Below are 23,202 nucleotides of genomic sequence, written 5' to 3'. Positions count from 1 at the left end.
AAAGTGTTTTGAACTCACTTTTTCCTAATGCCAGTGGTAGAACATGAATATCCTTTTTGTATTCCCTTGGCAGATACTTTTGATTATTGCTTCAGTTGTCGGAATCATTGTCTACAGGCTCTCAGTTTTCCTGGTGTTCTCTGCAAAGTTGTCACAGCACATCAGTGGGACGGAGGTGATCCGCAAGTACCTGACTCCACAGACAGCCACGTCAGTAACTGCTTCACTCATCAGCTTTGTCGTCATTATGATTCTCAACATCATCTATGAAAAAGTGGCAATTCTGATCACTGACTTTGGTATGCTGCTGCTCTACCTCAGATGGAACTGTGGGGTAAAATAGCTAGAAAAATTAGCATTTATATGTATAGTAGGTATTACAATAAATGAGGACCTGGGCCACATCTTTCAGAATTTTCCCACAAAATCACACAATACCACCTAGAAATTTTCCGATAAAGATTTTCTCAATACCAGAGTAATATGATATTCAGCTCTTTGCTGAAAAGTCCTTACATAGGCAGCATGAAAGATCAATTGTTTACAGTTTTGTGCTTGTGAAACATACAGAGCAAAGAAAATTACTACAACAACCAAGCTTTACGAAAACAGGTCAGTAAGGCGTAATACATTCAATTATATTAGCTTTTGTTTATGGAGAAAATAGCTATTTTCTTTATAAATAAGTGAACTAAGGTCACCATTCCAAAGCTACATACCACTCTGATGTTGTTAAACAGATAAACAGTCAAAAATAATATTATTCTCTATATTCAGGCCATCAACACTAAAGTAGCTATTTTACTTTGGATGTATGAAGTAGTGTGGTGTTTTCATTTAATACTGTTTCATCAGTTCAAAGTGTTACATTTGCATCTTTCCTGAGTCTGCTGGATTTGGGTGCTTTTTCTTCCCCTGAGTTATTAGAATTCTTGCTTCTTCTTTTTCTTTATTGTCAGAGAATGAGTTCTTTTCTTTTTACAATCCATACAGTTTTAGAATTATATAATGGCTACAGTATACATGGGGATTACATACAATCTAAATGATAATGCTCTCAGTCATATAAAGGAATGTGAGGCATACAGATACTTTGCTGCCGAGGCTCTAGAACAGCTTGTAGGCTACTTTTTGGTTGGATTGGGCTTTTTTAAATTTATTTACTTTTCTTTCATTGCAGAACTTCCAAGGACACAGACTGATTATGAAAACAGTCTGACCACAAAGATGTTCTTGTTCCAGTTTGTCAACTACTATTCTTCATGTTTCTACATAGCCTTCTTTAAGGGTAAATTTGTAGGTCACCCTGGAAGTCCAGTTTATTGGCTGGGAAAGTATCGCAATGAAGAGGTAAGAATGTAGAATGTATAATTAGTCCAGGTATTGTGCTGCAGTTAGGAGTGTATAAAGTAAAACATAGTTGTACATATTTAACATTAGGGTTTAAAAAGGGGCTGCTTCCCAAGCTAATTGCCTCCTCACTAACCCCTAGCATAAAAGAATATGGCACAAGACCAGTTGGGCTTAGAAATGTATTGCGCATAACCAAAAAAGTGTATTTTACTGTGGTCCTACAGTCTGTGACTGGGCTCACAGAAAGGAGAGAATGTCAGTAGAAGCATTCTTATTTTGCTGAGTGACCCTCACCTGGTGATAGCACAGAGCTGCATGACTTCACCTGGTATTTCACTCTTTCACTGGTATTCTGTCAACCTACCATATGTGGCCTGGAATTGGTTTTTGCATACCTTACTGGAAAGGTTTGCCTAGACAGTCTTCTTCGATTGCTTTCAGTAATGTTATTATAATAAACCAGGAATGCATAATTTAAAATGTTTCATTCATGCCTGAAAAGTTACCCCGCTTCAAAAATTTTTCCTGTCTGTCCCAACCTTCAGTGTGATCCAGGTGGATGTCTCCTCGAGCTCACAACCCAGCTTGCCATCATAGTAGGAGGGAAAGCTATCTGGAACAACATTCAAGAAGTTCTTCTTCCGTAAGTTCAAACTATTAAATAATCTGCTCTTTCATATTTGAACAATATTATTTTGCTTTATGCCTTCAGGCGCTTGGTCACTGAGTTTGGTAAGTGCGTATTGTATTCTGAAAGAATAAGACTTGTTCTTGGAGTCTTTTTAGTCTGGTAGTCTGGGCTCTTGTCTCTATTGTTTTAACTGATTTTAATTGAAAATTCTTCCTTCCTTTGCAAGTCAAACTCAATGTGTTTCAGGTTCAATATTCAAAACTGAGATAGTAGAAGCTATGAGAATATTAAACTGAAGATTTGCTCAATATTGATTGGAATGATTTGTTGTTACATTGGGCTTTTAAAAATCATATGTAAGTTACTATTTTAACTTATTTAGTAAATATAAATCAGTATGATTCTGGTATCCTCTTTACACTCTAATTTATAGTTTGTAAAAATCCACTTTTAGGATAAGGCACAAAAGGAAGGAAGGAAGTTTTGAATAATTCAGAAATAAATAAATTCGTTGTTTAAACCTGTAACAGCAGAAATGCCAATTTTTTTTTTATTTTTTTTTTTTTTTATTTACTGAAGTTTTTAGGTTCTTTTACCTATGTTAGTGTTCTTTTTCTCCCTGTCTGACAGTTTGGTCAAGAATCTAATTGGAAGATACTCTGCAGCTGCCAAATCAGAAAAAGTTGTTGCACGTTGGGAACATGACTACCACCTCCAACCCATTGGAAAACTTGGACTATTTTATGAGTATCTTGAAATGGGTAAGGAACTGTTTAGTCTGATTCACTACTGCTGCTGGATATAGACATATTCTAAATAAAAACTTCATACAAGCAATGCTTAATATGGTGGACAGAGGAGACATTAATGTTTTCTGAGACAAGTTGCGATTGAGCCATTACGGATGGTTTTACAAGCTTTTATTAAGCAGCTAAGCCTTAATTCATTTTATAACTAGGAAACAGCATGTGATTATACATGGAGGAGTACTGCTGCTTCCTTGCCTAATCCTGTGAGAAATGCATTCAGAAGGCAGACCCCTGTCATGTTCTGGTGTTGCATAGCAGAGCCCTGTGTCTGACTGCTCTGCTGGAGGTCTGCAGTCACCAGGGCTCATTGCTGGTGATGCCTTGGAAGGCTGACCTGAAACAGTCTGAGAATAGTTAGAGAATAAAGTAGATATTTATTGAAAGGCCTTCAGGATCCGCGTTGGGCAGGACAGGAGCCAGACCAAGGCTGTACACAGAGTCCACTGAATAGCCACACACAAATGGCTGACTGGTAACAAGAGCTTACTGTTTTATCAGTTTTGGTCCGTTTGCATATTGGGGTTTAATTGTCCAATTACAGGTTCAGATGGTGAAGTCTCATCCTTCTTGTTCCTTCCTTCAGTTCACCATTGTTTGTACTTTTGGGCCTGAAAGTTGTCTTTGGTTCTCAGCAGAAAAAGGATTTGTTTTGTCTACCTACCCTGTGAAGAGAGCTTACTGGCACTTAATATGAGGCTCAGAACTACATCCCTAGGCAGCACAGAATCTGCAAATATGAAAGCTAAAGCTTAAGGCATGGAGCTGGCAGGCCAATGCTGGTTTGTTGCCACCATCCGTTCTGTGACACATTGCCAGCGTACTTAAGGCAGTACCCAGACACCAATAAGATAATTGTTGGTTTGGGCCCTCCAGTTCAGTACAGAGACAGATAGTCATTCCAGGTCTTCATGATAAAGATATCAGAAAGAAATGGATATTTGAATACCCAGAATAGTTCCTCATGCTGTGTTGTGAGTTGTAATATTTTTCTGTCCCCTTTACCTAGCAGGTTTTTCCAATAGTGTTGTGCTACTATTTTCTCCACCAGAAGATTCACTAGGAACCCCACTACTCTTTCTTGTTTCTCCCATCTGAATTTGGAATATATAAACTATACATGCCTGCACTTGCTTATCTCCAGTAAGTGAAAGCCTCATCAATGCATGTCACCTCTCCCTTTCACAGTTATACAGTTTGGCTTTGTGACCCTGTTTGTGGCATCATTCCCCCTGGCTCCTCTTCTGGCCCTTATTAACAACATGCTGGAAATCCGTTTGGATGCTTGGAAGCTGACAACCCAGTTCAGGCGCATGGTTCCACAGAAGGCACAGGACATTGGTGCCTGGCAGCCCATCCTGCAGGGCATAGCCATTCTGGCCGTGGTCACCAACGTAAGTACGGTGCCAACACCTGTAAAAGATAAAATGCCTTCACTGCAGGTGCTGCATCCAAATGTGGGAATGCTGTGTGTGGCAGTGCAACTGAAATGATCCTTGAGGCGCATCTTCTTACAACAGAAATTCAGCTTCTCTCCTGTGTACTTAAAAATACCATGTGTGCTCAAAATTGCAGATCAGAATGAATTTTTAGAAAATTGGGACACTAACCTGTTCTTCAGTTGTACTTAATTTTTTAAAGTACACAACAAAGAAACTGAATTTTAAGAGAGTTTCTTGAAAATATTTAAGAAAAAAAATCTGATTTGTATATTTGTAACAATGAAATTCACACCTTTCACATTTTTTGTATCAACTCACCAATATTTTATTTGTAGGCTGCATTGTGGGAAGAAAAATAAGCCATTGTTATTTGTGGATTATTTGATTGCTTATTCTTATACAGTAACTAGTACATATTAACCTACAGAAAATTCTTCCTGCTGGCCTTTTTTAAAGGAGCAATCACCAATGGATTCTTCTGTAGGGACAGTAACACCACAGACTATCCATGGGGAATAGCCTTTCTCAACAAGGTCACTGTTTACTTCTGTTATCAGAAAGATCCAAATACGTTATGCTATTGGGTAAGATAACTGTATTTCCTAGTCAATCCAGCTGGATCTTGTAGTACAAATATGAAACTAGAAGTTGAACGTGTATCTTAAGATTACTTTAAAGTATTGTACCTTATCACAGTTCTCATGGTGTTCAGGGCAGAGTTAAAGTGGCTCTGGTGACCTCACGGTGACTCAGCCGTGTGTAGGCTGCTGTTAGGAAGGTGTTCATGCCCTGCTCTCTGCAGCTGATGTCAGTGTGCAAACAGGGCATCAGCCACTCACATCTGTGGGGCTGTTGGCCTGCCAGGGGCTCAGCTCCAGAGACTGTCACCTTCAAACAGCCCCGAGGCATGTGTTGTGAGGATGTCAAAGAGGCTGGTATTTATTGCTAATGAAGTGTGGGCCATAAAGCCATGTGCTTGAGCAAATGCTGGAAGCTGTTTTCCTTCTTTAAGTGTGTTTCTTTTCTTGTTTGACATCCAGGAACTGATCCAAGTCATCAGTCTTTCCTTTACCAACCCTGCCTTGATTTTACCTCAGTACACAGAAAGTGTTTCTACTCTTCTACATGACTTGTTACAGCTGATTATACTTGGGTAGTGTATCTTCTCCTTCATGCATCTTCTCCTTCATGCATGTTACCTTTGTAGCAGCTGCTAGTACTTGCAAGCAACTTTTGTACAAAGCTACCAGTTTTGAGAGTTGCCGTGAGGCACTGGACTTGCTATTGCATCTGTTGTTGATTTGAAGACTGATTTTAATTAGTTATGGTATAAATGGAAAACTGTGTGCAGTAAAGCTTGGGAAGCAAAGAATGTGCTGTTTGTTTGTAGTTCTCCAGTGCAATACTCTGAAATGCAGCCCATAATTCAAGAGGAAAAAGAGTTTTTTCCTTTGAGAGGATGCCCTAGGATTAGCTCTCGTATTTCTGTCCTTGAAGCTCTCCGGAGCACATCTGGAGATCATTCTGAGAGAGGGAGGAGAGTAAGACAGGGTTCAGATGTAGGATGATGGGAGACCTGGGGCCTTGCAAAAAAGATTCAGTAAGATCAAGTATTAAGTTTGTAAATACCATATTGCATCGTCTTTCTGATACAAAGAAGCAGCATCAAACTCATTTGGTCCAAAGGGAGAAGGATTTTTTTTTTGCCTTACTGTTAAGTTGATATTAATTCATTTGTGGTCTGGCTAGATGAGCTAATGAACAGAAAGGAAGTTTAACAAAAAATGTCTATGCTTGTAATTCAGACTACAAATACTCTACTTGTACTCTACTTTTAACTCTACTTCAGAGTTAAAAACAGAGTAATTTAGCTGTGAGGTCGTCTCCCTGCAACTGCAAGACACAGTAATATATACTTCTTGTCAGTCAAAAACACCCACTCAGCATGTAAATATAAACAACACATAATTTTCACTTCATTTCACACTGGCATGTAATGCTTAAAAACAGTATTTAAAAGTGCATGCCAACTACATTTGATTTAAGCCAAAGTGCAGTACAAGAAAAACACCTCATCCTTGAAAATTTTCAATGAGACCTAGGGTGCTTCTCTTTTATTTCTCATCAGCCAAACTTTCTCTGAACTGCACTCACTTGTATCAATATTCTGGACAACTAAATACAGATTTTGGACCACAGTCTCAAAAGGATTGTTTCTGCAACTTTTATCTTAACTACAGTTTAGCTTCTATCTGATCTTCTGCATGGGGCCAGGAATTTCCATGCCAATGCAGAGTACAAGTCAACTGCTAGAGGCAGAGGCAGGAGGTTGTTTTAGCTAGCATGGCCACCAAAGCATTCATTGTTCATGCAACTGTAGAAGAGATATCCACTCTTTTTTTTTTTTTTTTTTTTTTTTTTTTTCACCCTTTCTCCTCTCTCCCCTTACCTTTTTCTACAACTGTTACAAATACCTCCTTGGGCTGGGACTGTCTGACTGGGAATGCTGCACAAAAATGGAAATTTTTTGCCCCATGTCATCAAAATAAGACAGTACAGAACTCATGAATTACAGACTGGCATGTTGGGGAATAAAATACAGATATTAACCCATTTTTATGCTCCTCTGTAACCCATTACTGCTTGACTTTGCTCCTAACTGTCCCACAATTTTCCTGTATTTTTTTTTGCCTCTTTTATACATCTCTGCGTAAACCTCCTTCCCCCTGATCTCATCAGATCCCTACTTCACACCTTTCTCCTCCAAGTCTCTGCCCTGGTTCTTTCCATCCATGTTGTCAAGTGGGTATTTTTATCCTGCTATGCGAAAAAACACTTCTCTTTCAGTCCTGGAGTGCAGCTGGTCACTCCTTCCCAGGTGCTGGGCACCAGAGACGCCTGTTGTCATGAGTTGGCATGCAGCCTCTTGCTAAGTACTCAGCTGCAGATCTTGCCAGTGGAAAGTCTTCCTCACAGGGAAACCTTTTGAACTTGCAGTAGCAGGGGAAGAAATTGGATTAAACATAGTTAACCTGTCCTCCAGAATAGGATGTTTTGGGAAGTTCATGAGTTTAGAAAAGACTTCCCACAACAAACCCACAGATCATATTTCCTACCCAGTTTGTGACTAGCAGACTGAGTAGGACAGGGACTCTCTTGGGAGCGAGATAAAAACAAATGGTCACGTCATGTAAAACAGCACTATGCAGCTGCTACTAAAAAAAATTATCTTGGCATCAAGAGCAGTTTCCACATGTATTATGCTGTAGTAGGAGGCAACAAGTACCAAGATGAATTTGGGCTGGCTAGCGTCTCAGAAAGGGTGGGATGTTTCTAGGATCAGAGACGGATCACTTATATATCTAATTTATTTAATTCCTTTACTCAGACATCGGAGAACCTGGTGACATTTAATTTTCTTTTACTGAAGAACTCTTCTGTTGTTTCCATTAGTTTCATCAGGCAGAATTTCTTTAAGCATCTCATAAGTACTCATAAGAAACACATATGCTGATCTCCTCTGCACGCACATGAAAACAAGTGTTTTATTGTATAACTGTTTTAAGGCATTCAGCAGAGCTAGCATAATTTAGAAACTGTACACAGTGGACATGCCAGAAAGGGATTGTTTTGTGCCCGTGAGAGACTACATGCTCATTTACAGGATGAACAACCACTGACGGGAAAAGAACATATTTTCTATTTTTAGCTCATATTCTAAATTTTGAGATAATAAGTATATGGCAAAGGAATGCATATTAAAGCTTATTTCTTTAATGCTGCTCTGCTTTTTTTGTCTTCTCTTTCTGAAACACAGGCTATGATCATTGCTTTTACATCTGACATGATTCCTCGTCTGGTTTATTACTGGTCCTTTTCAGTCCCTCCTTACGGGAGTCACAGCAGTCACACTATGAAGGGGTATATAAACAGCACACTTTCTGTCTTCAATATATCAGACTTCAAGAATGTAAGCAAGCCTCTTTCCCCTTGGTTCGGAAACCAAATGACATGCAGGCAAGTGTCAAATAAGTGTTTGTCCTTTTCCAATTATAAAAATAATGTTTTTTTATATCTAAGCTGTCTAATTCAGTTAACAATATCCCATAAGAAACATTAAAACACAAGAAAACCCAGCTTATTTTGAATGGCAGAATGGAGTGGAAGTTTGTGCTACTCAGAAAATTCTTATTTAAATTTGGCTTTCTCCTAGCTAATAGTTTTCAAAAAAAGCACCTTAAAATTTTTACCAGTAATTCTTAATAAAATGTCAGAAATATGGCATTTCAGCCAAATATGGCTTATCTTGCAGATATGATTTTAGCCATCACAGTAGTTCCCGAGCTAACTGTTCCTGGATGCATTAAGCAGGGCCATGTGGTGCTCCATCCTCTGGCCACAGTGCCGTACTGCAGAGATGCCAGAGCAGCTCCTGACTTTCCTACATTGCTTTCAGATACCGGGATCTCCGCTATCCTCCTGGTCACCAGCACCAATATGAGCACAACATATACTACTGGCATGTCATTGCAGCCAAGCTGGCTTTCATCATTGTCATGGAGGTCAGTGGATGGGGGTTTGAGCATTGCTTAGTTAGTCTCTTCCCTCCCTGTCCTGCAGAAATTCTGCATCGGTCCAGGCACAGCTATCAGAGCTGGTGACATGTGCTAGCATCAGCAAGAACTTGGGAGATGTAAATTAAGAGTAGCAACGTCAGAAAAAATGCCTTAAAATCATGACATCAGCTGAGGATTGCCCCACATATCTGCAGCTTCTTTTCTCAAGAACTGTAGAATATTTTTTAGTAGCAGAAATAGAATACATGTACTTGGAGGAAGTTTGCACACAGCATCCTGAATGCATATACATGATACCTGTACACAATACATGGACATAATACAGGTACAATACATGAAGTCTATAAAGACAGTCACTGTAAGAAGTGAGTCTCTAGATGATCATCAAAAAGGAATTACTCCTTCTTCTGCAGGTACAACCTGGGCTTACAAAAGGTGGGAATCAGTCCAAGATGAAGAGAGAGAAATATTGGGTTATTGGGAATATTAAATTTATTTTTAAAAGTATTTAGGGCATGATCTAGGCACTACTGAAGTCATCAGAAACTGGTTAGAGCAGATTTCCTGTATCAGAGAAAAGTAATTGCCCCAGAGTCATTTGAACAAACCTAAAAACCTTATAGGAAGCTGTAACCAGTGTTTCCATGCAGGAAGGAAGCAGTGTGTACCAGGGTTTCCCCAAAGCAGGCAGAGAAGTCCTTGCTCAAATCAGGATTGGACAATCAGAAATTTTTGTTTATCAGATAATTATTCTATCTTATTAGTCATGTCTTTTTAAAATCTTTTTCTATACTGGTACTGAATCAACGCAGAGTCTTAAGACAAAAGGTGACATTTCATTTATAGTCATTATAATGTCCTGTTCAGCCTGACTGACATTTTTTCATTTTCACCTTTCCCAGCATGTCATATACTTTGTGAAGTTTATTATTTCATATGCAATTCCGGATGTATCACAAAAGACCAAGAGCAAGGTCAAACGAGAGAAGTACCTCACACAGAAACTGTTACACGAGAATGATCTCAAAGGTGTGAAAAAAAACATGGGCAAAATGGCCGACAAAATCATCAAGGGAGCAGACAGCACTTTCCGACATAAAGATGAATAAGTACTTTTTCATATGGAGTAACAGTACTTGCACAACTAATACCTGTCCAGATATTAACAATAGCTATCAAGCACTGTGGATTTACTAAACATTGTTTCTTGGAACTCTTACATACTCATTTACCTGTTTCACTTGGACAAATGCAACCACTGCAATGCAGAGAAGAGTTATCATTTTTTTAAACAGCTTTTTAGGACATAATAAAAAAAAAAAAGATGAAGGTGAAAATTATTTATCCTCGTAAGAAGATGCAGATTAATTCCCATACATCTAGACTGCTTTCTACTTTTTTTAGGCATCAGCTGTTAGATTACTAGTCTGACTTGAATAAAACCTTAAGAACAAGAATGATTTGCTCTAAGAATATCATCACATCTAATGAAGGAGTTTTGATTGCTTGCTAATGCAACCTTAGCTATAAAATGAAGCAAGCCAAAGCATGAAGGAAAAAGAAAGAAAATACAATTCAAAATCCCGTTGTTAAGCCATTGGAACTACTAAGCATGGTTGTTTGCTACTCTGAATTAGCTATGCCTACTGAGACTTAAATGGATAACAAGATATTTCAATTAATCATGGACTTGGATCACAAGAAGCAACAGAACTGTAAGCCCATCCTGTTCATCAATCTCTGTGTAAACAGGAGAATTGCCTTTGAAATCAATGCATACAAACCGACCTTATAGCACTCCAAGTGAGTTAGAAAACTCAGGCATTTTATCTTTCCCTTGTCAATGTACTTTCATTAGTTCACTTGCCCATTCTGAGCTAAATGCTCATAGCCTTGAAGGTCTCCTACCTGTAAAAGCAATAAGTGTTAAAAGTCCTTTCACATACTAAATCAATATTTGTGGAGGGCTGTCTTTTGCATTTCTCTCACACCAGAACGTGCTCTTCCCTGAGGTTTTGACATAGGACAAATGTGCAGCTGAACATTTTGATACAACATTGCGTGATAAAGTGAATTCTGACAAGACTATTAATCTATTTAAACCGGAGATTGGAATAAACCATTTAATAGGCCTTAACCATGCTACGAAGCTTTAAATAATGCGGAAGGATGTCAGAGGTGTGGAGGCTTGTGCTACAGCTATCAGTCATCTTCAAATCAGGCTGCCGATCTCCTTGCTTATTTTGGCTCCAGCTGTAAACTGGGAATTAGGGAATTACAGATTAGGCATGTATGTGGAGGGCTATTTTGTGCCTGAAGCAGTGAAATGGCAGATTATTAACTTGCTTTCTCTTTTAACAGTTTTAATGGACCAATTTATATAAATCATGAAAACCAAAACCTTTTTAAAAAAGCAAAATATGCCTGTACTCTATAAGCCAGGTGATTACTTTATGTTTGTAATTTTGTACTCTTCTTAAATGCAACAGATATGCAAAATTTTTAGGCAGATTATTCACATAGCTTTTTTTTTTACGTGTGAAGTACACTTAGAGAAACTAAATAGCATTTAGAAGATGTCTTTTATCCAGTCAATAATCAGAAGGAATTAAACCTATTAATTTTGCAGCAAAATCTCCAAATACTGAGTGCTGTGTACTCAAGCCTGTCTTTTGAAGCAAACCCTACAGAAACATAAGATCATTCAGACTGGAAAAGACCTTTAAGATCATCAAGTCCAACCATTAACCTGACACTGCCAACTCCCCAACTAAACCATGTCTCTTGAGTGCCACATCTACAAGTCTTTTAAATACCACCCTCAGAGCCCAGCAATCCTGCCAGGCTGGGTAAACAGTAGGTCTGCTCAAGCCGTGAGCAGATCAGCACCCATTTGGCCCTAGGGACTTGTGTCCATCTAACCGGTGTAGCAAGTCACTGATAATCCATTTCCCCTTGAATTGTGAGGGCTTCATTCTGCTCCCTGCCCCTGTCTCCCAGCTCAGGGGCCTGGGTTCTCAGAGATCAGTTGGTCTTAATACTAAAGACTGAGGCAAAAAAGGCATTGAGCACCTCAGCCTTCTCCTTATTCTTTGTTACTGTGTTTCCCCTCCCATCCAAAAAGGAATAGAGAGTCTCCTTAGCCCTCCTTTTGTCGCTAATATGTTTATAGAAACATTATTATTGTCTTTTGCAGTGGCAGCCAGATTAAGTTCTAGTTCGGCTTTGGGCCCTTCTAATTTTCTCCCTGCATAACTTCACAGCATTAATCTTCCTGAGTTGTCTGCCCCTTCTTCCAAAAGTCATCAACTCTCCTTTTTCTCTGAGTCTCAGGCAAAGCTCTCCATTCAGCCAGGCTGGGCCTCTTCTTCTTTTGAGTATTTCCAGGGATGGAGACTCCACAACCCCTCTGGACCACCTGTGCCACTGCTCAGTCACCCTCACAGTGAAAAAGTGTTTCAGTTTGTGCCCACTGCCTCTGGTCCTATCACTGTATAATATACCAAACTTTCAGTTAAAACAAAGTTTTGTCCAAAAAAACTGTTTCAGGGAAAAATTTTAGTGAAGTACTCAGGATTTCCCTGTGCAAAATGAGTTGGGTTAGAAAGGACAGTCAGCTCCTTCCATACTTGGCTCTTTGACAGTTAAAGAGACTAGGAAACGAATTGTCATACTGTGAGCAGTGGCAGAGCGTTTCAGGAGCGCCTAGACTTTGCTCTTTGTTTGATACCTGGGGACTCTCCAAGTTGTTTCTTCCTACATCAGTTGGCATCGTTTCCTAAAAGAGTAGTTAGCCCTCAGTGTCATAAAGAGTTTATATTCCTGTCTTTAAAATAACAATTTAAAAACCTGCTACATCAGCAAAGCCGATGTGCCTATGGCTTAGGCTCCTCCCATAATAAAATCCTAATCAGCCCTGAGTGTGTTTCTATGTAACCTTTTTTGTTCAGATGACAAATGTGCTTTTGAAACTAGTCTTCCACTTGTCTCCATTTTCTGGGAGACATCACAGAGTAGTCTGAGTACACAGGGACTGAGTTCCTTCTGGTTCAAACTGACCCAGAAGGCAGTTTTTAGACATGCATTTAGTGGTCACTGACAGGCACTTAGTTTGCAGAGCTGAAACCAGAGCCGGGCTGAAGAGAGTGGTGAGCTCTGCATGGGCATCACCTAGCCAACATTAACTTTTTGCTCTGGTGATTTGCTTCTGAAATGCCATGCTCCTTGCTAATGTAGCTGTAACATTTCATTTCAGAAGACATTACATCAGGAATTCAGTTCAGTCTGCCATGTGCTCAGTGTTATTCACAGCAGAGTTCTGAATCAGAAAAAGAAGAGGGAAGCCAACACAGTGCCTAATAATTGCATTTTAATAGTTTGATTTAATCTGTGCAGTTTCTGAAGCCTCTACCTCCAGCTGCTGAAATGTGCTCTGCTTGCATGCAGGAAGCTCTGCAGAGGCATAAGAACAAAATGCTGGGGGCCAGTTGCCAACATATGAGTATTTGTAATTTATTTTTTTTTTAGGCTTTGTCATTTTAATTACAGATTTGCTTGAAGGGAAAATCAGCATTTGTTTTAAACTCTGAATCCATTTTACCTTTGTTTCTACACTTGATATGTAGGCCAGACTCCTACTTTGTACAGATCTGTTGAAGTCAGGGTGAATTTGGACCAGTGACCATTTCATTGCCTTAACCATAAAGTATCATAAATTACAGACTATCACCACTGTTTTAGATTCTGCATATGTCAATAAAATTTAGAATATAAGAGTGTATTTTTTCTAAGAATGTTTGCAATTAGTTTCTGAATATTAAGATTTCTTTATATTTATTGTCATTAAATAAAGTATATTTTAAAATATCAATACATCTGATGTTGATTAGTGTTGTCTCTTTTTCCTTGAATGATACTGCTGCTGCCAAATGCTACACTTAAATTATTACAGTGTCATCCTTGTCTAATTTCCATATTCATCCTCTTTTTCGATCTTACTCCATTAAACTGTTACTAGTGCTAAAATGTATATCCTGTGTTTTTCTGCATCCCCTAGATGGAAGTCATTCCTTTCAACACCATGTTGATGACGAGGAGCATTATGGTCTCATACAAATAAAGGTCTTTATAACTTTTCACTCCTGTCATGATAAACCCTGTGTTATGTTTCAGAGTCATCATTTATTTCTTCATCTGGATCTGGGATGCCCTCACCTCCAGGCAGTCCACTCTGTCTCTCCCTGCCTTACAGCCATCAGTTCTCTTCTGCTTCCACTCCGAGTCTTGCTCTCTGCTTTGGGGAAAACCTTTCCTAAGACTTAGAGAACAGAAAAGTTAGAGGGTAATTTTAAATAGAGACCTTCTTTGCACTGCGATGTGTTGGTTTTATTTCACATGGAGATTCTCAGGATCTGCTTTCAGCAGCTTTGTGACAGTTGTAGAAGCAGAAGGACTACCACTTCCAACCTGTTTTCTGCTGACTAAGGGCTATGTGCCTCACAGATACCAGTACCCACATTGCCCTGCCACTCTTATTTCAGTTTGGCTTTGTCAGAACAAGAACAGAAGAAACTTTAGAATAAAACATAATAAGGATTATTGTCCTACAAGCAAAAAGATATAGTATCATCATAGCCCAAATCCATACAAGGATTGAGCTAAATTGACTTATACTTTTAAAACTGTTCTAACAACAGGCTTTAGTTATTTTTCTACTTAATATACAATTAGAAAAGGCATAGGATTTTATTTCTTGTGATGCTAGAATGTAATTTTTTCTTTTTACAGAGCAGATGAAGTGCCCTTATTTTGGATAGTCAGTACATACCAGATGAAAGCACACTATGTTCTGCCCCACCTGGAACACCCAACCCTGTAAGTGTGCTCTGCCTGCACATAACCAGAGATGTCAGCAACAGTATGAGCAATTCACACCAAGTCTAGATTTTTCTCTGGTATGCCTACCTGTAATTTCCAGTCTATTACATAAGGCTGTCTTTCCGATATGGGGGAGCAAGTGATGGTGGCTGCAAGTTTTATTTTTATTTGTGTTTTTGTGGACCTCAAGCATGGATCAGTAGCAGGTATGCAAAACACCAAAAAGATATGGATATGGTTAGTCATAAATAACTTCAATGCAGCTTGGAGCAATATTTCATCATAAGAAAATAATGTGTTTTAAAAGCCTGGTAATGGTAAAGAAATATTTTTAGGAAAGTTGAAGAAAGTAGTTTTTATTTACAAGCTGGAAGTGTCTGAAAACAAGAGTCTTTTAAAATTGCTTTCTGCAATTTCTGCTGCATTTTCTGATACATCTGGTAAAAACAATGCTAGTCGGTGAGATTAAAGTTATAGTTAATCAGTCAGGAATTATATCAATTGCATCAAGATATATTATTCTCTAAAAATGTGTAGGCTATAGTAATATCCTAAATGCTGAAAAAAAAAAAGTACATAACACAGACCAAGGGGAAAATCCCACTGCATTCCACAGTGCAGGACACCAAAAGGCCATCTCTAGCATATGAAGAGAGAGCTGGGAGAAGGACAAGGTGGGGGGAGAAACTCGTGTCTTAAATTGTGGGACATAAGAGAAATTACAACCAACTCTGATAGCACCCATGTAATATCAGGATGGGGGATGTTAGGTATTTGTATAGCATCCATGTAAGCCTCTCACATAATTTCACAGCTTTTTGAGAAATTAGGATGCCCACAAGTGCCTAAATAAGCTGTGCAGGGAGCTACAGCCACCTGCAGCTATTGCCTTACCTCCCGTTCTCTGGCGCACCATTCAGTCTCATGTTACAGCCGTACCGTGCTCATTCATGCAGGCATCTTCTAAACCGGTCTGGCTGCTCAGAGTGAGCAGTAACTTGTGAGTCTCTCTGGATGGGCACGGCAGGATCTTTGCTTGCTGGAGCCAGGCAAGCCAATGGAAATTGTGACTGACACCCCCAGCCTGGCATTCAGCCCTGAACATCCATCCCCTCCACTGAGGATTGAGGGTTCCTGGGGGTTGTTGTATTTTTGGGTTTTATAGAGATCAGAGTACCCAGGCTGCCAGGGGTTAAGATTACTTGTCCCGTGAAAATATTTTGGCAGCCGTGCCAGCATGAGGAGGCAAAGGTTCTGCCCTCTCCTTGCCCCCCCGGGCTGTCTCCTGCCAGCCCCTGTGTTTGCACAGCTGGGCAGGGGAGGGTGGCCGCATGGATGGCCGTGCTGGCACGGGTGGCTGTGTTGGCATGTGTGGCTCTGGCCACACGGGCAGCCCGACAGGGTCATGCAGGGTGGGAAGTAGAGATGAGATAGTGGGAGAGCTTCCCCCAGCTTCGGGGAAGCCTCTGACCCAAAAAATCTACCAAAACACAGCCAAATGGACTCCTCATCCCATAGTTATTTTAATGAGTTTTAAAAAGAGGGACTTGCCTGCCTGCCTAAGCTGGTTACACAGATGAATGAGCAGAGTTGTTCCTTTAAGAATCCCCTGCACAACTGCAAACGAGCAGGTCTTGTCTTGGCACCTGCTCTGTGTCCTCTGAATATCCCTATTCAGGTGTAGCTATTGTGCTTTGAGCTCAGGCTTCACCTGAAGCCAAGTGAATTTTCCAAGTTCAGACATGCTGTCTGTGTGCTCATATCTTTAACTACATAGATGATTATATAGCTGACTAAAAACTCACAGGACCTGGCCCTTTATCATTGTTCTAAATGTGGTTTTGCAAAAAAATATGACATTGTTCAATCAAAAATTTCCAAAATGTCACCTGGACTCTGAAAGGGCCCAGGCCAGTGAGGGAGTTTTATTGACAGCAACCTGCAGGAGCCAGCCGTGCAGCCTGGGACTGAGGTGACACCAGACAAGGGTATTTGCAGGACGTTTTGGTCAGAGGCAGAGGTGGCAGGGTGAGGGCAGCAGCAGCAGCAGCAGCCCCATGCCCAGCCACGAAGCCCCCGGGTTACAGCACTGACTGCTGTGCCAAAGCAAGGACTGAAAACTGCTTGCCATATCCACTGTTCATTAGTAACTACTTACTTAGATGTGGAAAAGGCAAAAACTGATCTGCCTCTCCTGCACTACTGCACCTCCAGATTAATGATAGGTTATAGACCTGTTACTTCTGACAGCAGCTTTCCTTTTAAAAGACGCTAAAGCATTACTTTTCATCTCTTAAAAACACATATACACATGGACATTATATCACTGGCTTTGCACGACTACAGATAAAAGAATAAGGTTGAATTTGTGTTTTTCATAACTTACAGCTTATACTGAGAAGCATAAATATTTTTTTAAAAAATATATTTTAAATATTAAAAAAATGCCAAATTGATTTTCTTTCCTTGACAGCCTGCTGTGGTATTTTTTCCCCAGTGATCTATAAGGGGGAAAAAATGTCACCATCCCCCAAGAGGAGCCATTAACAAATCCTTTCTTATCTTGCAGTTAAAGTAATGACATCTTATTGACAGTGCAGCAGGACAAATAATGTCATATTGAAAGTTCCAGTGCTGGAGGATTTGGGCTGTCTTCAGGAACTGAGGCCTAGTAATGAAAACAGGTTTTACTGCTATATCAGAGACAATGTCTGCTCTAGTTCTCCAATGGCCTTTAGCAGTCCCAGGCACACAGAAGGTGTGCATGGTTCACCGAAGTATCACCTGCACCACAAACTCAGTCAAGTACAGAGACCTTATTACAAGGAGTATGCCCAAAGCAGCAAACAGTTAAAGTATGATCTATGGTACATATGGGAACAGTGCTGGAACTTTTCCACAACACTGTACTTGACATGTGGATCAGCCTGGAAATATAGGTCCATCCATTTCTTAAAATCTGATTTAGTCTTGTCAGAGTCTATGACAAATTATTAGCTGATTTCTGTACCTCATCAAATTCTTTAAACCAGCTGCAGATATTTCTGATGAGCAAACATGAGTTTGGTGATTTGGATTTTGCTTGTCATGTCTGTGTCTGATCTCATTAAAATTATTAATGCACTTGAATTTGTTCTTTAGACAGATTCACCTTCTTGTAGACTGCTTTCAGTATCTTGTGAGTACAAAGAGAGTTTTGCAACCCAGATATCAGAGTTAAGGCCATTGTATACAGACGGCTTTATACACGCGAAAAATCAGTCAGTTACAGAAAGTGTAACTGCCTCTCAAATTCACCCAAGCAAAGGGGAAACAAAAATGCAGAAAAACAGTTGTTGCAGCACTGAAGCCCACAGTTTCAAGTAATCTAAAGCACCCCTGTCAGAGCTCAATCACATCCTGTGTCCCCAAGCCTTCCTGCACATTTTTCAACTATCACTTGTGTTTACTTGACATCCTGAAGGATCAGCTCAAGATGCAAAATTGGAAGAGACCTAACTAAAATCACACTAATACTGAATATTCTTCTACCAGCTCATCACAGAGCCAGTGGACACAACTGCTGGTGCACAGAAAGAGCAGGGCACCACGTCACAGCACAGTACAGTATGACAGCAAGACTCACTTGGACTGCTTCAAAGTCCTGCAGACCCATGTCCTGATGTCCTGGCTGGGGAGGTGGAAGAGGCAATTAAGTGGGTCTAACAGATCTCTGCTACCTAGGAGTCATCATTCTCCCTCTCTATCAGCCTTCACTATGCACAGCATTTCCCAGGCCCTTTGTGAAGATGATTCAACTCATTAACCCAAGACAAAATTCCCTCATTTTTATCTATTCAATTTTATTCTGGATAAGTGAGTCAATGAGTCAACCTGGTTCATTGCAGATCCAAACACCACCAGAACCAGAGTGAGAGTTGAAGGAACACACAGTCAAAAGCTGGGCGATCAAACCTGCCCTGTCAGGTTTATGATTTATTAGATCAACTGAGCCCATGGAATGAACTGCAGCTCTCAAAGTTCCATTACTTCACAGAGTAGTTACTTGGTTTGCAAAAGCTTTTTTTATTCTTGTCTTTATTTCTGTGTTCATAAAGCCAACACATCACATCTATACAGCACATATATAATAGATTAAGACAGAATGTGAACATACATTTAAAAAGTGCTCAATTTATCAGTATTAATTTTAACAGATATTAGATTAAATACTACTTACACTGTTGAGTAAACAAAGATTAATATTAAATCCTGTTTGTGCTAGAGCAGGAGTATGCAATATATGATGTCTTAACTTGTGAATATGCATCTTCAAAATCCATCAGTGAGCCCAGAAGGAAAGTGGAAAGGAACCGAATTCAAGCCCCCTGAGGAAGCTGAACATCTACCAAGGCTTGGCCAGGAGAGTGCTAAAAGACCTGTAACAAAGGAAGCTTCTTAAAAAGCCACTAAAAGTGCTGGAAAACATCTGGCTCAGGAATACCACTTCCGTTTTTCAGATATCCCTCTCAGGAAAATAAAAACCTAATAAATGTTTAAAAAGATATTTTAATTGAGATAGAAATTCTTAGAATAACGAGTCGGGACACTCCCAGTGGTTCTTCTCTTATACTTGCTACTGTAAGTCCTACATGGGTGCTAGCAGCTTTGTGCAATCCCTTCCTAGATTATTCCTGATTAAATGTGCAAGAGATGATCGGTAGGTTCAGTCAAACCCAAAGAGACTATATTCAGTATGGTGGCCAAGAGGGTCTCCAAATTCCCTCTTCTTTACCCAGGAATAAGGAACAAGTGTGCCCAAACCTCAATTCTGCACCAGAAAGGTTTTCCTGCCCTCCAGCTTCAGAAGTGCCTGATGTGTACATATGCCCTAATAAACATTCTCTTATTTGTCTGGCTTTTGCAAAAATCAGAAACACCCTATTTGCCTACTTAGCTATCCCATAATGAGTCTCATTTGTGCAAAAATTCCCAAACCTTTGCTTTCTCTTGTTGCTTCTGGTTTTTACTTGGTCTTCAAAAGGAGGACTGACAATACTTGTACTTTGTAGCTTATGATCACAATGGTATCAGGGCAGTTCTTCTCTGCCCCACTCCAGTGTGCTCTCAGCAGCAGAAAGCTCATAAGAATCCACCCACCACCACATCTAAATCCAACATCTGGCTCCAGTCAGCCTCAGACATGTGCCTAAATACCACTCTATCTTATCATCTTTTTTTTTGCTCTATCTTTCCAGTGTGACTGGAGTTTCATCTCTCTAAATATACATATTCCCTGTCTTTAAATACCAACAGTCTCATTTGGCCTACCTATAATTAAACCATTATTAGAGTAACTTAATTTCATTTCACAAATAGCTTATAGAGTACAAAAAAATCCCACAAATTAATGTGTGGCTCTTTGCATTGATTTCATTTATTCCTGTTGTCTGGCCTTAAATAGGATTGTGACTTGAAAAGTCAGGGAATACTGTAGATAAATTTTTTTGATTGCCCAACACTGGAAGGGTCAAAAAACTGTAAACACATAGCCTGAAAAAAATATTTACTACTTTATTTCAAGAATCTTCATTATTCAGTTCATAGGCCCCTTAAGTCCATGTTATCTAATGAATTATCCTCAATCATACTGGCAATGCATTAATGGAAATGTCACATTTAGTCAAAATTTGTAAAATTCTTACAGACAGGTCTAAGCTGATCTTTTTAACAATTTTCATTGCAGGAATGTAAGGTGCAACACAGTTATTCTTGATGCAGGCAGTTTTCCAAATAAGACATTCCATGCTTGTATAGCCAACTATGATGAATCCCTCCTGCTCTTTTTTCTCCAACAAAACCACTGGAGGAGTTGTTTGCACTCTATATTTTCGAAATATCTTCTCAGTCAAGTGCATTTCAATGAAGGACAGGTTTCTCCAAAAGCCTCTGGAAATGTACTTTGCAGAAAGATCAAAAGAGCCATCTTTTTCCTCTTTTAATTTGACTGGCACAAAAGAACCTGGCCCATATTGCTTCCAGGTCAAGAAGGTGCATCTCCATTCAGTCACATGAAACAGGACATTGGTGAGGATTTTTATTCTCAAATATAAACTGCAGAGAAGATATTCCAAATTATTATTTGGCTTCAGATATACTAAAGAAACAAATGAAATATCATATACATTCATTTCTAAGTGACTGTAAGAAATACCAGAAAGGACACTGGCAATCTGGTGAACAGTCCCACACCTTGCCCTTCTCTGGAAGATACCACCTCTAAAATGACACACAAATGGGTAGTCCAAGATTTTTTTTTCTTTATATTGTAAAACTTACATAACCAAATGCCTTAAAGTAATGGCTGGGAAGACAAACTTAACTTGTACGTTGATACTGATCTCCCGAAGAAGCAAGGGGCAGGGCTGGGGTCAGAGCATTCCTTCAGCTTGGCTGATGGCACCACCACCTAAAAGCACAGTAAGGAAAATGGGCAGGGAGAGCAGAGGGAGAGGCAAGCCAGAGGGCCAAGTTTCACCTAAATCAGCATGATAATCACATTTCTTTACAGAACACTGTCCTTAAGAGAGGTTGTTCTGAGCCTGCTCCTTAATAAAGGGGATAATAGCTCATGAGAACAACAGTCACAGGAGTGATTTTTCTAGTCAGCTTTTGTTCTTGTACTTGGCCAGTTTATGTGCAGCCTAAGGGTATAAATAGAGAGACTATAGAGGGGATTAACAGGCTTTCTTTCTAGCAGAGCTCATGTGCCAAAGCGATGACTCTATTAGCATTGTTTCCCCTCAAAGGTTTGCTTCACTCAGAAACCAGCACAAAGGCACCAAACTCCTTCTGAGGCCCCATTTTTTCCCCTGAAGAGGAGGGAGGCCTCACTTATGGATCTAAATACTTTGGTGTTTTTCCTTCTATCTGGGATAACCCAGCCAGGTTTTCCACCTCGCCTTTGCATACCATAGTCAGAGACAAGGTTTCTGTGGGGATTTTACACCCCTACAAGCTCCAGTCAGCAGTCACTTCTTCCCTACAGCATTTTAACACATCTTGATGAATAGATTGTTATGATACTGTGGCCTTTCACTCTTCTGTGTACTGGCAGCCTACAGAATGCTCCAGAGAACGGGGAGTACAGGGATTTAAAAGGTAAGCCTCACCTCCCCGAGTTTTAGGGCTCTGGAGAGTAGTCACCTATATTTGAGTGAGCCACCTCAGGATCTCTTAGTAATTAACAGAGAAAAACTGGCACTTTTCAGGTGTCATCTTTCTGATCCATTTTGATTGACACTGGGATGTCGTAAATCACCTGGAAGTAAATGAGAGCTGGCTGAGTCACCTGCAGGTGACTAGACAGGGTTGTAATCCTGCTCCTGTTCTCTATCTCCCATGGACAACTTCTTTTACTCAGCTCCTAGTTACTCAGTTAATACCCAGCTTCTCAGTTTGAGGGGTTTTTGTTTGTTTGTTTGAAACGTAATCTCATTTTTGCAAGGCTTTTTCAAAATTAATATTCCCTTTTTAGGGATAGATCTCACACAAATGTAATCATTGTGGAGAACTTGGAGAGGCACAGCAGAGAATGCAAAGACTTCCCATGGAGTGAACAGCTGGAGAATGATAATATGAACATATCTGCCACCAGAGGAGCAACAGGACTTCACTCTGTACTAGGTACTGCATAGGATTCAGCAGTGTATGCACACATGTGATTAAATTAAATATGAACACAAATTTAGACACTTCTTTGGACCAGCTCTAGGTTCCAGCGTGTCAAAGGGTGAACCCCTCACAGTCTGTGGCTGACACCATTCCCACAGATGCATCTTTGAGCAATTTTAAAAGTTAATCAGTCTGATTATGACCATCCATGTGGTAGGCCATAATCAGCTTCATGATCCTGTCTGATATGTGCAGTATTCAATTTAAGCAACTAGAAACAACATTCTGCATGACAGGATAATCATTCATCCCATCGTGCACTGTCAGAATGAAGGCTGAGAGCCATCGAAACAGCTAAGCGTGAATTACTACACCATAATTCAAAGCCAGTGGTATCTTTTATTAATCATTTATAGAGCTGTGTATTATTAATATATGCAGAAGCAGCTGCCTCTCTCTCTCTCTCTCTCTGGTGGAATTTGCTTTTGTGAGTGATTTGGGGGAGACCAAGGAGCTGAAGAACCAGAAGCCCCAGCAGAGCTCTCCCAAAAGAGCAGGAGAGCAGCAGAAGTAGGTCACAAAACCTCTCTGTGGGTAGACTGGTCCTTCCCTCATTAGGCTATTTTTAAGCACATAGGACCAGCTCCTTAGCTAGAATAAAGGAGTTTGGTACCATTGATTCCATTTCAGCCAGATATATTGACACTCTCTGGAAATTAGGCCTATGATTATTTAAATATAAAGAAATACTGTGCAACATAGCATGACTACAAGCCTGAAAGATATACCGAGTGTGCAGTAACACTAAGCAGGATAGGCAATGCACTGCAGTAACAGTAACACTTTAATGTTCCTCAAGACAT

At 39.9% G+C, this 23,202-nt stretch overlaps 1 protein-coding gene across 1 annotated transcript in view; it reads left to right on the top strand.

The window, feature by feature from the left end:
• The window catches only part of ANO6 (anoctamin 6), a 70,513-nt gene extending 56,683 nt beyond the window's left edge, over positions 1 to 13,830 (top strand). Inside the window, exons 13-20 of the mRNA XM_083859018.1 lie at positions 74 to 299; positions 1,181 to 1,350; positions 1,899 to 1,996; positions 2,615 to 2,745; positions 3,979 to 4,184; positions 8,050 to 8,249; positions 8,689 to 8,794; positions 9,712 to 13,830. Of these exons, the coding sequence (XP_083715144.1) occupies positions 74 to 299; positions 1,181 to 1,350; positions 1,899 to 1,996; positions 2,615 to 2,745; positions 3,979 to 4,184; positions 8,050 to 8,249; positions 8,689 to 8,794; positions 9,712 to 9,918 (1,344 nt within the window). The 3' untranslated portion in view covers positions 9,919 to 13,830. The remainder of the gene's footprint in view (positions 1 to 73; positions 300 to 1,180; positions 1,351 to 1,898; positions 1,997 to 2,614; positions 2,746 to 3,978; positions 4,185 to 8,049; positions 8,250 to 8,688; positions 8,795 to 9,711) is intronic.
• The last annotated feature ends 9,372 nt before the right edge of the window (positions 13,831 to 23,202 follow it).

Source organism: Zosterops lateralis (assembly GCF_965231275.1).
Source record: "Zosterops lateralis genome assembly, chromosome: 4".
In the NCBI taxonomy this organism is placed as follows: Eukaryota; Metazoa; Chordata; class Aves; order Passeriformes; family Zosteropidae; genus Zosterops; species Zosterops lateralis.
This window is presented reverse-complemented; position numbering and strand designations above follow the sequence as displayed.